At 38.3% G+C, this 14,407-nt stretch overlaps 1 protein-coding gene across 2 annotated transcripts in view; it reads left to right on the forward strand.

Moving 5' to 3' along the window:
- Positions 1–14,407, forward strand: part of SLC24A4 (solute carrier family 24 member 4) — a 97,459-nt gene that overhangs the window by 63,425 nt on the left and 19,627 nt on the right. The window contains exons 6-12 of one of the 2 annotated variants that reach the window (XM_039382670.1): positions 4–107; positions 841–915; positions 1,891–1,916; positions 2,567–2,620; positions 3,680–3,819; positions 8,484–8,653; positions 10,402–10,546. In XM_039382670.1, coding sequence (XP_039238604.1) covers positions 4–107; positions 841–915; positions 1,891–1,916; positions 2,567–2,620; positions 3,680–3,819; positions 8,484–8,653; positions 10,402–10,546 — 714 coding nt within the window. The remainder of the gene's footprint in view (positions 1–3; positions 108–840; positions 916–1,890; positions 1,917–2,566; positions 2,621–3,679; positions 3,820–8,483; positions 8,654–10,401; positions 10,547–14,407) is intronic. The other variant, XM_027746101.2, reaches the window with a different exon arrangement.

Here is a 14,407-nt window from a genome sequence, read left to right on the forward strand (position 1 = left end):
CAGGTGTATTTATCACTCACGGAGATGTAGGAGTAGGGACCATTGTTGGTTCAGCAGTTTTCAACATCCTCTGCATTGTTGGTGTCTGTGGATTGTTTGCAGGACAGGTTAGTAAGATATTTATCTTTATACAGTTCAGTTGCTTACAATTCACGGGTTTCCATGAGAAAATGTTAAAAAAAATAGTCAAAGACAAAAATGGCATTGTGAAAAATGTCAAATATTAGAAAGAATTTGCAAATGCTTTACAAATAGCAAATGTTTCCAAAAAGTTCAACTGTAATTTCAGCACTCTGAACATGTAGCATACAGAGAAAAAGAGAAAACTGGTTCCTCTTCGTAAAATACAATGTGTTTACAGTCAACTGATTGGTGGCATATGCTGATCCTTTCTGGTACTGATGATGACCAAAGAATCTAGACACAAGCATGAGATTTTTTCCATCTACTGAGTAGATGGTTAAACTGTGTATCATATTTTTTCAGGTAGTAAGTCCAATATATTGGATACAAATACAATGAAGAGGGAGCCATTGATCTGCTGCAGTACAATAAATTGTATTTTACAATTGAAATTATGAACAAATCAAATGTCATTAGTAAGAAATGTATTTAATTAATGGAAGTTTCTATATGATTTTTGTTACTGGTGATTGTTATAGATCCGTTTTCTAACAGACTGGTATGTCTTTCTGCTAGCAGAAAACTGCAATTGGTTTCAGAATTATTGCCAGTAATGCTAATAATTTTGCTCATACACCTAAGTTATTGCAAGATGTGGACCTTTTTTTGTCTTTGTAATTGAATATTTTTGTTGGCTGAAGGTGTGGTATTTTTCAGGTGGTTTGTCTTACCCAGTGGGCTGTGTTCCGGGATTCTGTATACTACACGATATCTGTGATCGTACTTATTGTTGTAAGTACTTCTCTTATCAATTAATGCTTGAATTTTTTCATTGCTTGAATTTTTGGAGGACCAGAATGCTAACCATTGATACACACTGGCAAATAATTATTTTCTTAGCTAGTTCTAGTTACATCTGGAAGTGAGAGCTCAGCTCCACAATGTGTGGTCCAAATATGAAAATTTCATACAGCCCCACAGAATATTTGTCCATCGTGCCCATCAGTGTCCATTTATCTCGTACCTACGGTTTGTAAAGTCTGCAGGCTACTGTTACTCAGTGCAATTAGTACTCTTTTCTGACCTAAGGTACTGCTTGCTGTGGAACTGAAAAATTTTGAGCTGCACTTCTATTTTAAATAGGGAAGATGACTGTTTCTTACTTCTACACAGTAATTTTATTTCACAGATTCTGGGTTTTTCCAAGTAGAGCACAGGTGAGATACCACTTTGTTCATCCAGAACAGTGTAGTACACATTTAATGTATCTGGTGTCAAGGCAGGGAAGAACCCACTCAGTTTGTATTTTGTAGTAAAAGTGAATCACCAGCTGCGTATTCAGTTGTGGGAGTTACATAGGGTGGCGTAAAACGTGTATAACCACTTGGCCCAAGAACAGAAGTAAAATAGCTGCCTCTTCTGCTAAAACTAGTCTTAACTGTTAAAAGGACTCCAGAATAAATGACTTTGCTATCATTTACACAGAACAGCATGTGGGTACATGTGAACATATCTGTCTTTTGCATGCTTGCACCATTTTACTAAATAGTATTTATAACTGTCACTGACAGGGATCTAAGCCTTTTTCACAAGGTTTGTGTTTTGTGAGGGGCACAATCCATACAGTGGAAGTTCTGATTAGAAAGGGTCAAAACTCGAGTAGGTCTGGCTAAATATGGCTGATATTTGCTAAACAATTTGACTCTTTTGCAAGATAGATCAGAGAAATGATCAATTTATGTGTTTCCTTTTTTCTCCTTCTTCTAGTTCATATATGATGAGAAAATAGAATGGTAAGTTGTGTAAATTATTCCATAGAGTTCTGTATTTGCCATGAGGCTGATCAGTAAATAGAGTTGCAGTGTAATTGACTTTCATTCCTACACACTGAGAGTATGAGCAGGATTTCACATCTATGTATTTTCTTTAGTTTTAGTTTTTATGAGGATCAGGGAAAACTAAAAGAAAATGTAAAAACCTGGAAACTTTAAAGTACAGAGGCTATACATAAGGCCTAAAGATTCACATGTGCAGAGAGGGTAACCAAAGTTCCTCTGCTCTGGTTCTGACTGTTGACATTTATGGGCATGCTAGGTGTCCCAAAACAGAAGCATCTTCTGAAAGAGTGCTCTCAGAGTGCTTGGCCTGTGCTCCAGCACTGAAATCACAAAAGGCCTTGGTATTATGATCCTCAGAGGGTAGCTGTGGTTTCAGTCTGCACATTTCTGAAATATATGCATTGCATTTTATTTGCACATTTATTGAAACTTGAGAGTCTACTTCCCCCTTCATTCTGCTGAGACACCATCTAATCTTAATGATGTGAATTTGGTGTACACAAATTGTGACTTGTACCAGATGTTTAAGGCACACTCCTACATAAAACTTGTAAAGCATACAGCTGTTTAAATGGCCTCCTAACACTTCTTTTTGTCTCTTTGAGGTGGGAAAGCCTTGTACTCATCATTATGTATTTATTCTACATACTTATTATGAAGTAAGTGCTTCTCCTTGGTATGCCTTTTAAGTGTTAACTGACCTTCATTCTTTTGGTCTGGTTTTGTCCTTGGCCTTCCTGCATTAGGACAATACAACCAGTCATGTTTCTGTGTAAGATCACTTGTTTTTTCATGCTTACTCAGTTTCTTTCTAGATTTGTGCTCAATCAACAGCAAATATTTTCATGCATCCTTTTCATAGTGCACGAAGGTAAAGTAGCTTTCAGAAAAAGTTGAGAGAAAATATCATTTATACAAAGTGACATGAAAAGTCCACCAGGTACTCTGGATTGTAAGCACACACCATGTCAGCTATTACACATATTTTGTACTCCCTGAAGAACAAGGTAAAGGAACATCAGACAGACTGCTAAGCATGTATTTATCTTCAGACCATCTCATAGCAGCTTGTATACTGACATGTTCTTCTGTTGTGTCACTGCCTCTGACAGGAGAGTCAGAGGTCTGACTGTTACTTCAAGTGTCTGTGAGTCCACTCTTCTATTTCAAGTTGCTTAGACTTATGCCTTGGTGCCTTCCCCTCACGAATCACCCTTTTGGAACTCGCTTTTCTCCTACATCAAGTCTTAGCAGAGTTCATTGACAGTCCTCTTAGATCTCACCCTAGTGCTAAAGTAGATGTATTCTGTCTTTAGAAGGGTATGGTCAGCAGTCCTGGAAATACTCAAGAACCCACAAAGGGAACACAGTACTGAGAGAAACAGTGAGGTGAATTGCAAGCTGATGCAGGAGGAAAGAAGCTGCTGTATAGTGAATGTCCTGGCTCCAGAATCCACAGCTCCAGCGTTCTGCCTTCACTAAATCTGCTCTAGTGCGTTTTTGCAGTTTGCTGTATGTCATGAGAGATAGGTGCAGTCCTTGCTTTCCTATCAGCTTGCCACTGAACTGAATGTCCTTTCTCTTCACTTCCCATTAGTTGTCAGAGAACATGCGTCTTGGCTTTACTGCTTGCCTGCATAAGCTGTTCTCAGACACTTAAAAATTTGCCAAGAAAATGCAAAATGCGACCTTTTCAGATCTTTCCTTTGCACTTTCAGGTACAATGTGAGGATGCAAAATTTCTTCACCCTTAGAAGTAAGAATGTGGGAAATGGTGACACAGTCAATGAGCTAGAAGATGGTAATAAATGTTATGCTTCTAGTTGTGATGACCCATCCATTCCGTTACTATGGAAAGGTAAGGCTGAGCAGACAGGACTTGGAAAAAGCATAGTTCACAAGATATCCTTTTTATTTCTTTAATGTGGATCAAAACAGTGTTACTATTCAATCATAAGCAGTGTTAACTTGATAATTCAGTAGTCAGACTGCCAGATTAAAAAAAAGATTTTTTTTTTTTGTATTCTGAAAACAAGCTGCTTTGCACATTGGCAATTTTGCTGCCTTTTTATCTCCAGTGATGAGCTACAACACTGAGAAAGAAATAATTTTTTTGCCAGGAAGAAGGTAATTTTCACTTCAAAAATTAGTTTGGAACTAGAAGCTGAGATGTGAATGTTGAAGGAGAAGACATGGGCAGATCAGTGAGCAAGAGGGATTACATACTGAGTTCAGATCCTCAGAAGACTGGCTTTCACATGCCTTAATAGCTCTGTATACATTACCAAGCACATATGTAAAATAGAGAAATTCAGGTTCTTTGCTATCTGTGTCTTTGTCATAAAGGGTAGAAGATGATATCCAGCTTCTGGTACTGAGAATCAGCAAAGATACCTGACTATTTTTGCCTTTTTTGTAAGCCTGTTTTTTATCTTTGTCTTCTATTCCATTCCCTCTTTCTCTGTAGAGCAAAATCATTCCTAGTTTCAAAGCACAAACCATGTAATTGATTGAGCACTTGGGTTACTCTTAAAAAAGTGAGGTCCCCTTGCTGTATTCTTTGCAAACACCTAGGAGGCTGAGCTCATCAGCAATGTAGGTAGCATTGAAAAGGTCCTCATGTAATAACAAATAGTGGCAAACAGGAATTTAGAGCAGACTCAGAGAATCACACTCTTTCTGCTTTTAGTTTTTAGATTGGGGTTTCTTTAAGGCATGGACTGTCACTTACCAAAGGTTTATGCAGTGACAGCACACTGCTGCTCTGGTCTCAGATATGGTGTTTAGAAAATACTGATTTAAAATTACTTCTCATAGGACATTGTAGCATAATTAAATGAAGATGTTTTTGAAATACTTCTATCTCATTTTATAATGTACTTTTGTGAACACTGACTATGGTACAGTGAATTCTGTCACTCGAATGTGGAGGTGCATACATGCAAGGTTCAGAGGATACCTCCTAGGGCGGGTATTGCTTGTGTATTTAAGTGGGGATATGGGAAAAGGTTGATCCAGTGAAAGAACCCTCTCTAGCCCTTGTGGTAAAGGGATGACAGCACAGAGTGCTTGCCTGTCCACCTATTTCCTTTTCAGGAAATCTGAAGATTATTAAATACTTGTGAAGAACATGCAGAAAAGAAGCAAGAAAGCTATTAAAAACTTGAACTCATGAGAATGGTGTCTCCCCTGGCAACTGTCCACAGCAGATTTCTTCCCTAATTTTCCTCCAAGATGCACTGGGACTGCAGTTTCAGTCAGGTTCCCTTTGCCTTCTCCAGCACCACACAAATACATGCTGCATTGGAGGGACCATTGTTCAAAGTGTGAAAGCAAACGTGCCTGGCATGAGAGAGGACAGAGGAAGAACAGATTAAGGATTTGGAGTGGTGGGAGAGAAAGATGGCAGTGTTAGCCTAGTTGCTTTGCAGATGGGTGCTTTATGTGTCAAGAAGCTGTCCTAGAAAACCATCACATGGCTTCCTCTTGCTTCTCTCTCCTGTTGAGGCAAAATATGCCATGACATGTCAGTGTCTCTCTGTTAGTTAACATCTTACAGGATGAGCTGCCTCTTTTCCAGCAGCAGCTTTCAGAAAGGAGCACTGCTAGTAGCAGGGAGAGAACTAGAGAACTAGAGCTGTCCTCTGCCTTACCTTCAACCAGTGATTAGTAGCTTTCAGGATCCACCTAAAAGCATCCCTTGGCTTCACCTAGTTATAGGTCTAGCCTTAATCTGATTTTCCTCAGGAGAAAAGTCTGATTACTTCCTACAAAGGAACAGTTGCTTTGGGTGTGAGGAACTATCATTCTACCAAGGATAGTTAGTCTTTTGCTCAGGGTGCAGGTAAAAGGTGGGTTCACACGCTGCAAAGCTCCTTTATGCTTTTAAGTTTTGTTACTTTTAAGACCTTCCTATGGTACAGTATAAAAGCTTCCATCACTCAAGTTTCAGAGAGAAAAAGGAGAGCATTTCACTGTAAGACAAATTCCATTTCAAGGCTGAGTTCTGTACACACAGGTAAAGGTGAAATAGTTGTACTTTGTAAATACTGCTCCTATTTTCAAAGTACAAATATGTACTGTCCTTGGCTTTTATTATGTTAACCCAAATTTCCACCAGGTGGCGTGGTTCAATTCCTGCCTGAAACCAGAAACTCTTGGAAAAACGTGGGTTTCTGAGGGCCTGATCAGAACTAAAGTCATCAAGAAGCTTTCTGTTGATTTTGATAGGGTTGTTGGTGATGAGCCTTTGTAGTGAGCAGAATGTTTAGGTAAGATTTTTGAAAAGAAAAGCTGTTCTCAGTGGATATTTTTACTAAGGATTATCACAAAGGAGAAGTGGAAAAGGCTTTTCTCTGTTTCATATTTCTTAAAAAAAGTTTTAGGTGGAGTCCATACTATATGAGGTTAATGTATATATATATTTATGGGCATAGAGAGTCAGACTGAAAAGCTTTTATGAAAATTATAAAAGCAATGTACTGCAATTAAGTCAAAATACCTGCAATTACTTATATATATATATTTATTTATTTATTGTGAGGTATTCTATATCAGTTTTTATCATGGTATTTTACTCACTGTTTACTGTTTACTTACAGTTTACTCACTGTTTTCTTAAGAAAACACTCATTGTTTCTAAGAAACAATTTCAGAGTAACTTCAGTGCTTCCATGTTTTTCATGACATTGTAAGATGATGCATTTTGGGTACTTCTTTGGAGAAACTCACTTGAGAGCAGTTAATCTGATGAGACTTTTAATATCTGGCCTTTTTGCCTTACCAGCATTACTGTCAAACATTTCTTTTTCTTTGTTTAACTAAAGCGAATGTTAAGCTGATGTGGTTGAGTCCTCCTCTGTGGGGATTGGTTCCTAGGTAACCTCTTCTGTGGGGATGGATTCCTAGGAAGCATGTCTGGCTATATATACCTTCACAGAAAACTTTAAACTGTAAGAGTCAGTGTAATGGATGTTCTTCTTATTTGTGGTATCAGCTGCAGTACTCAGCAAGGTTAATTTGGTTTAGGTGTTGGGGGGGAGGATAATTGCTCCTTTACATTTAGCAAATGTAAAATTACTGCTAGTTCTATTCTGCATTACAGATACTAAGCTGAAAGACAAGACTACAGAGTGGATTCTTTGAGTAGGTCACATTTCTTTGTGAAATGAAAGACCTCTTTATGACACTTCAGGTGACCCCAGTGTACTCATTGAAAACTCATTTTAGTGAAACAAAGCAAGACACTCAAATGCTGAAGGGTAAAAATTACAGATGTTTATTGGTGATTTAAAAGCTTGCTAGGTTTTTCATGCTGAATCATAATGGAGGATATATTTCTTCAACTTCAGATATGTTAGAGATGCTTGAGACAGCAAAGCCTTTAATGCATGATTTAGGTGCATGCGTGAATCCAATCTTTTTCGTGAAAAACAAAAATGCTTCAACACTGTAACAATGCAAAAGAATAACAATATAGACTACTGTGCGTTTAGAACAGGTCCATTTTAATTCCATTGTTTAAGTTGAATGTTTTCTTAGATTTCCTTTGCTTCCTGACTGGAACCATGCACTAATTATCTTTCACTTCTACCTCCTAAATTCTCTTCCTCTTCTTAATGTAAGTAACAATGCAAAAGGTGAGGGAGAGGGGGAGGCCAAGCTAAGCAAAGCAGAAAGCAAGCAGCAAAGAATTTTTTTTCCTGTACAATATTATATGTAATAATTAATATTTATTACAGTCATATGCATATTTCCTGCCCTGCTTTCTAACACCATATGGGTATGTCTCCTGTCTGCTGAGCCTTGCTCTGCTTTCTGTGTGTAGTCTGTAGCATTTGTGAGAATATTGGTTTGATATTGAGCTCCTGAAGTCCTTGCATGTGCTTGTGTCGATTCCCAATATAATTTTGTCTCTCTGTGTTCTTAACATGGTGAAACTTGGTTAACCTTGTAATCTTAACCTTGGTATAGGTTCCTTTATATTAACAAAGGCTTCCTTATAGCATACATTTGTTCCTGACAATTGTTTTTAATCGTTTCAAATCTTGCTATGTTAGAGATATTGGTTAAGATTTCCAGAAGGAGTGAGCACAACATTAGGGAGTCCTGGATGTGCAGCAGCTTGAGCCAATGGGATAGCTTTAGAAGTTTCAGGAGTGCTGTCTACACTGCCACGGTGCAAGTGCTTTTAGAGAAGATGTACAAAACCGTAGTGGGACATAAGCAAAGAAAACTGGCACTACAGCATGAATGGCTGGGTAAAAACTCCTCCCACTTACCTGAGAGTAGCTTGGTGGCTACCTTAGTAGAGTGAAATCCCTTTCCAGCTTGTGATCTGAACAAAGTGCACAACTGATGAGGAGATTCACCAGGCTGCAGAAACATTACAGTAAAGTCACTCATAAACTCAAGCATTCAGATGACTATTACCCCCTCCTGAGTCTGAAAAGAAGGACTCTGGGTGATGGAAAGCATGGTAAGATCAATTACACTGCTAACTCTGTCCATTGTGATCATTAGTGAAGGGGACACAGCAGTATGGCAAAAATAGTGTTATGATGGTGGATGAGATCATCTGCTCCAGTCCCCCCAAATACCGGTTCCCTGAAGCTGGCTTACGGATTATGATTACGAATAAGTTTGGACCACGCACCAGAATGAGGATGGCAAGCAGACTCATCATTAATGAGGTAGGTTCATTAAGAAAACAGTAAGTGACCGTGAGGCAGAGGGATTACCAAAGAGCTGTGCTCATAGCAATTCTGGAATGTAGATTCTCCCATGTTTCTAGGGGTGGAATAGAGCTGTGTCGCAGCAGATTTGAAGATTGATTCCAAACTGGTGATGCTGCCTGTTTTAATGGGACAGCAGTCAAGAAGGAGGGACTACCTTATCTCCCTGACAGAAGATGTTTATTTTGGGAAGTGTGTGTGTGTGTGTGCACATTTGGAATTTATTTGCAGCACAAGAATTGGTTTTGCTCATTACAAAAGTGGTCAGGCTAAGGAAGGATAATGAACAGCGCAACAAAAATTCTGTTAGAACTGCTCTTATATTAGCAATGCTTCAGGATCACTGCAGAGATTTGCCTGCCTCTTTGGTATTCACTGTAGTCCTCAGCTCAAAATAAAAATAGGCCAAAATATTTTCATGAGGGGAATTTGCTCTGGACAGTTTCAGTTCACTCTTACTTGATATATTGTCACCACTGTATATTGCTTGTTCCATATCCTGAAGCTGAAGTGGCAGGACTGGCCAAGTGATGCTGTTCTGAACTTACGTGAAGTACTTGGGGTGAAATTTTTGCCTTGTCAACCTTGGGTTCTATGAGGGCAGGATTTTATCCTTTGCTCCTACAATATCAAATATGAGAGGTATTTACTCTGAGAAACAAATTGATTTCAGTAGTTAGGATGTACAAGCTTTAGCAAGTTTCTAGAATTTGAACATCACAGTAGGGGTCATGTGTCTACCCAGCATAGTGAATATGCCCCACTAAAAGTACCATTAATATGTTTGTAACAAAAGTCCAGTTTAACAGTAAAACACTGAAAAATTGGTGGTGTTATGGTCAAGAGCAGAAGATCAGACAGGACACATAGTTGTTTTTCATTATAGTGTGTTAATACTGCTTTCAAAATTTTTCTTACATGTTGTGCAGTTACTTTATTTTTCAGGGCATTTCAGAGCACTTTTTAAGAATTTGCAATCATTTGTCATGGAAAGAGAACACTTATCAGCCCTGTATTATCTAATCTAATGAACTAAAAATATTCTTTTTTTTAATAAAAGAACTTACTGTTACATCTCACATTCTCCAGTTCATAAGTGGATATATATACTGATGTTTAAAACCTATCCCTGTAATTGTTGTACTGTCTGTTGGAACCGTAGCAGTCTTACACATGTCTGCAGGGCCAGTTATGAGCTTCAGGAAAGTATATACTGAGACAAGGACAACAGGGATTAGTCTTGTGTTTGAAATTAAAAGTGGAATATTTACATTTACCTCAATGAATGGAGATCAGAAGGAGGGAGAAGAGTTGGATCTGAGAAGGGGAGTTCCTGGGTAATTAGTCATTCATAAGCCAACTCTAATGGTGCAGAGATGTCTTGAGTGTTGTGACTAGATTATGGTGCTGTTGCTGGTTTGAGTGGGATTTGTTGAATGAGAAGTGCCACATGGTGTGGAAGAACAAACACTACAACTTCCTCCATCATGGCTTGGAAGACTCCTGCCATTAGTTTTGAGGTGGATGGTCAAAACTAGCCTGATGAAGACAGGTAGGCCACTTACAAGTTTGTTGCTGACTGAAAGGAAAGCTTTGTGGAGAAACTTCATGGCTCATGGGATTGGGGCTGGACAGACAGCAAAACTAAGATTTCACAAAATAAATGTTTTCCAAACTATGGCAGTTTTGTCTTTGACACTGTGCAGCGTCAGCGGTTAATCCAGTCTGCCAATGGTTCAAGCAAAGCACTTCAGAACAGGAGACAAGAGAACATTGAAAATGGAAACATCCCTGTGGGAAACCAAGAGGAGGAAAATGAACAGGACACTCTAACTCCATTTTCAGTGCCAGGTAAGACTTACTTTTCCAGGTGTTTGTAGTACCAAAACAGAAGATAATTTAAATGTCAAACACTGGGTGGTAAGAAAAGACAACGTATGTGGGGAGAAAGAAGGAAAGAGATTGTTTTGACTGTGTGAAGGCTGGATTTGATGACAGTAAAACTAGGCTGGAGGCTGTGTGGCTAAAAGCAGATCTTAGGAAAGTGTTTTCCAGTCACCATGGACAATAATGGTGGAAGTGCTGAATTGCCAGAGGCTAAGTGAAAGCAGGTAAGGCAGGTTTATATTAAAAAAAGCATGCCAGACCAACCCGATGAGCACTGCACTACTAGTAATTTTGAAGTCAACAGTTAATAATGACCTGCTGAAAATGGCTAGGCCAAAGGCAGTTAGGTGTATAAATACATAATAGATTGATTTAGTGACTGTAGGGGAGACTTCTTGAATGAAGAGAAAGAAAGATTTAGGGGGAGAAAGAGTGTTTAAAATTGTTAGAATAGCTAATAATATTCACCTTCTGAATTTTTTTTTTAAATTCTGTAAAGGTCTATATATATATATAACCAACCTTCTTATGCTGGTGCCCTTGTCACATTGCAGGTTGACTCTCATCCACATGCATTGGAGATTAGACAGCAGAGATTAGATTGCCCCTCATAGACATGTATCCAGTAGTCCTCTGTCACACAGTTACTGGTTAACACAAATATTGCTTGGCATAAATGAATGTTACATGCAGTGAAAAAGAAGGGAGAATTTGCCATGTTGTATATTATTCTAATTTCTTAGAGATCCCATTTCTTCAGTTGCTATCATTTGTGCTTGAAAAAACATTGAGGCATACTGTGTGAAGACTAGATGACACTGTATGTTATGTTACTGTATGTTACTGTGCTCCCACAGGAGCTTCTTGAAGTCAGCAGTTTATGGTTTGGAGTGAAGAATGGAAACAAACTAATTCACTGAAGAGAGGTCCACTAGATGGGCTTCTGATAATTCATGAGATAATGAAAAAACTACTTTTATTGTTTGGTGAAATAAGGGGATCCAGGTCAGCAGTATGCTTGTGCACGTGAACACGGTGTTAATGACAACAGTAATAATAGTAACGGAAACTGTAATAAACAACTTTTTAAGAAGCAAAAATGTCTTCCCAAGCCATCAAAAAAAATCAAAGAATCCTAGAATCATTAAGTTTGGAAAAAACCTCTAGGATCATTGAGTCCAACCATTAACCTAACACTGTCAAGTCCACCACTAAGCCGTGTCCCTAAGCACCACGTTTGCACTTTTTTTGAACACTTCCAGAGACAGTGATTCCACTACTTCAGCAGGCAGCCTGTTCCAAACCTTGACTATCCTTGCATGTGTTGACAAAGATTTTTAAACTGAGATGTTTTTAACAAGTTTTTGGATACAAGTTTTGATTAGTGTGGTGCAATCATGCATTTCTTCTCACATTCCAGACAGCTTCTTTATGATTAAAAAATAGATTTCAGAATAGAGCTTCCTAAGTGTGTGACATTCACAATAGATAGAATGCTTTGAACTAAGGAGGGAGTTATAATTTATGTCATTGGTCTTCTTTAAATGCAGTTTTTCTGCATTTTTGAGAAAGTCTTTAAAGATAAGTGAGGTGTAAGAGGCCAGAGTGGAACCATTGATGATACAGGTGATACTGAATGGAGCAAAAGTTCAACATGAACTCAAAAGAGTTGTGTAAAAGTGGTAAGGCAATTGTATAAAATCCTCATCGTTACCTTCAGGTTTTGTTACTCCTTTTGTCTGGAGATGATTATCTGTTGGTTGGATTCTCATTGCTCAACTCATATACTCTGAGCAAGAATTCTTTTATTTTGCCTACAAAAGCACCACTTTAATAAGTTTGGAGAAAATGTGAGGAGCCAGCATCAAACTTTGTTGTTGTTTAAGTACTGTGGGACAATCAGTAGTCTAAAAAAACCCTGACATTTAAAGCTGGCTTTAGGGAAAAGGTAGTTTGCAGACAGTTTCCCAGAATCCTCTCTGTTTTTCTTTGATATCTTTTCAGACCAGGAAGAAGGCACATACATTTTCTAAAGATCAGAAGCTTGTGTATTCTTTCAGTACTATAAAGGGTTCTATGAAAAACAGCCTTTCTCTTTAAAATAGGACTTTCCAATTCAACTGTTTGCAGTGTCCTAAGTAGAAAATTCACTCTAGTATTTTAGGAACTGCAACTGAAGTGGCTATGCATTGGCCCAACCCCTTTTTTAATGCTGTTTTATAGTCACCTTTTTTAGCCTAGTTTGGAATTTGACTTTCTTCCTTCAAATTGCATATTCTAGATCCTTTTGCAAGAACAACTTGGGGTTTTTTCTGAAACAGAAGTAAATGTAAATGAAGCTTAAAGCACTACATCATCTCTGAGTGATTCCCAGTAATTATTTGCCATCTCCAGGTTTTGCGTTTTGTTCTTTTTTATCCTTTGTCAACAGCAGTGCTCAGCAATAATTCTGGGGGCTTTAGCACAAAAAAGCAGAGAATAGTTGTTACATGAAAAGGCCTCAGACTGTTACAGCCTAGATCCCTTTGTCGAACATCTGTAAGGATTCACCCCTAGGGTGTGGTTCAGGCCCATTTTGAAACAGGAAACAACATACAGTTTTTGTGGAAACTGTGTAAGATATCATTCAAACCAGCCTTTGCCTTTGGTTTCTGTGTGGGGAAAAAACTTTGTCTTTTTAAAAGAGGAATTTCTTTCTTGACCTAACCTTTAGGCTGTGATGATTATCTTCCAAGAGAAAGGCTCATTTGAAGCTTTACAATTTGATTACTCTACAGTTGTTTGGAAACAGATCCTAAACTTTAAAAAAAACACTCCACACATCAGAATAAAGAAGGATGAAACCGAGCAAGCATATGTTGACAACCAAATCATGTGTTAAAGGCCTTGTATAGCTCCATAGTCCTTTAGAGCCCAGACTCAGAAAAGCACTTCTGTGCAGCTCTTAATGGATGCTTAAATCCCTTCCATTGTCACATGTTCAGCACCCTTTAAAATACTCTATGTTCTCAGCTCCTGCTCATTTCACAGAAATGAAGAACTCCTTCTCTTACAGGATTGGAGCATGGGTGCTTTATATAAGTCATGATGGTGTTAGCTAAAACAGAAATAATAATTCTTACAGCTAAAATGAGATGGCAATAAAAGAGATTAGCAATTCTGCCCATTTTTGTATGGATCCAAAATGCAAAGATAACATGTAGCATAGAAGCAAAAAAAAATTAACAGTATCTACTAGAAACATTTAAAATGTTTGTACTTGGTCAAACCAAATGTTTGTCTCACTCAATACTCTGACTCCAACCATGATTTTATGAAGAAGCCTGGGGAAGGACAAGACAGGAAAAGTTGGTGTTCAGCTGTTTTCAGCTCAAGGAAGTTCCTGGACTGGGTGTAAAATTTTAATTTAAAATTCCCTAGTGTATTTCTTCTTTATTAACCTGTCTAATTCATATTGAATCTTTGCAAACATTTAACACCCACAACATCCTTTGGGAAGGTGTTTTATGGTTTTGTGAAGAACCATCTTTTACTTCCTTTGAACCTGACTCCTACTAGCTTCACTTAATGTCTTCTTTTACTGGAAACACAGGGAACAAGGCAAACCTGGAGTACCTCACTTGAACACTCAGGATGCTGTATCTCTTTGTTATATCTCCTATGGAGTTACATGTCCTCCAGGCATGAGCTAGTTCCATGTAGAAACCTTTATAGTTTCTGTCTCCGATGCAGAGTTCTTTTACCTCTCTGCAATGCCCCCATCTTCTCTCAGTGCTCCTTTATACTTTGACCACTAGTGGACCCAGAAGACTTCCTGCTCCTAAT

This window comes from Pipra filicauda, unplaced genomic scaffold (assembly GCF_003945595.2).
Source record: "Pipra filicauda isolate LSUMZ 115617 unplaced genomic scaffold, ASM394559v2 scaffold27_size4233163_pilon, whole genome shotgun sequence".
In the NCBI taxonomy this organism is placed as follows: Eukaryota; Metazoa; Chordata; class Aves; order Passeriformes; family Pipridae; genus Pipra; species Pipra filicauda.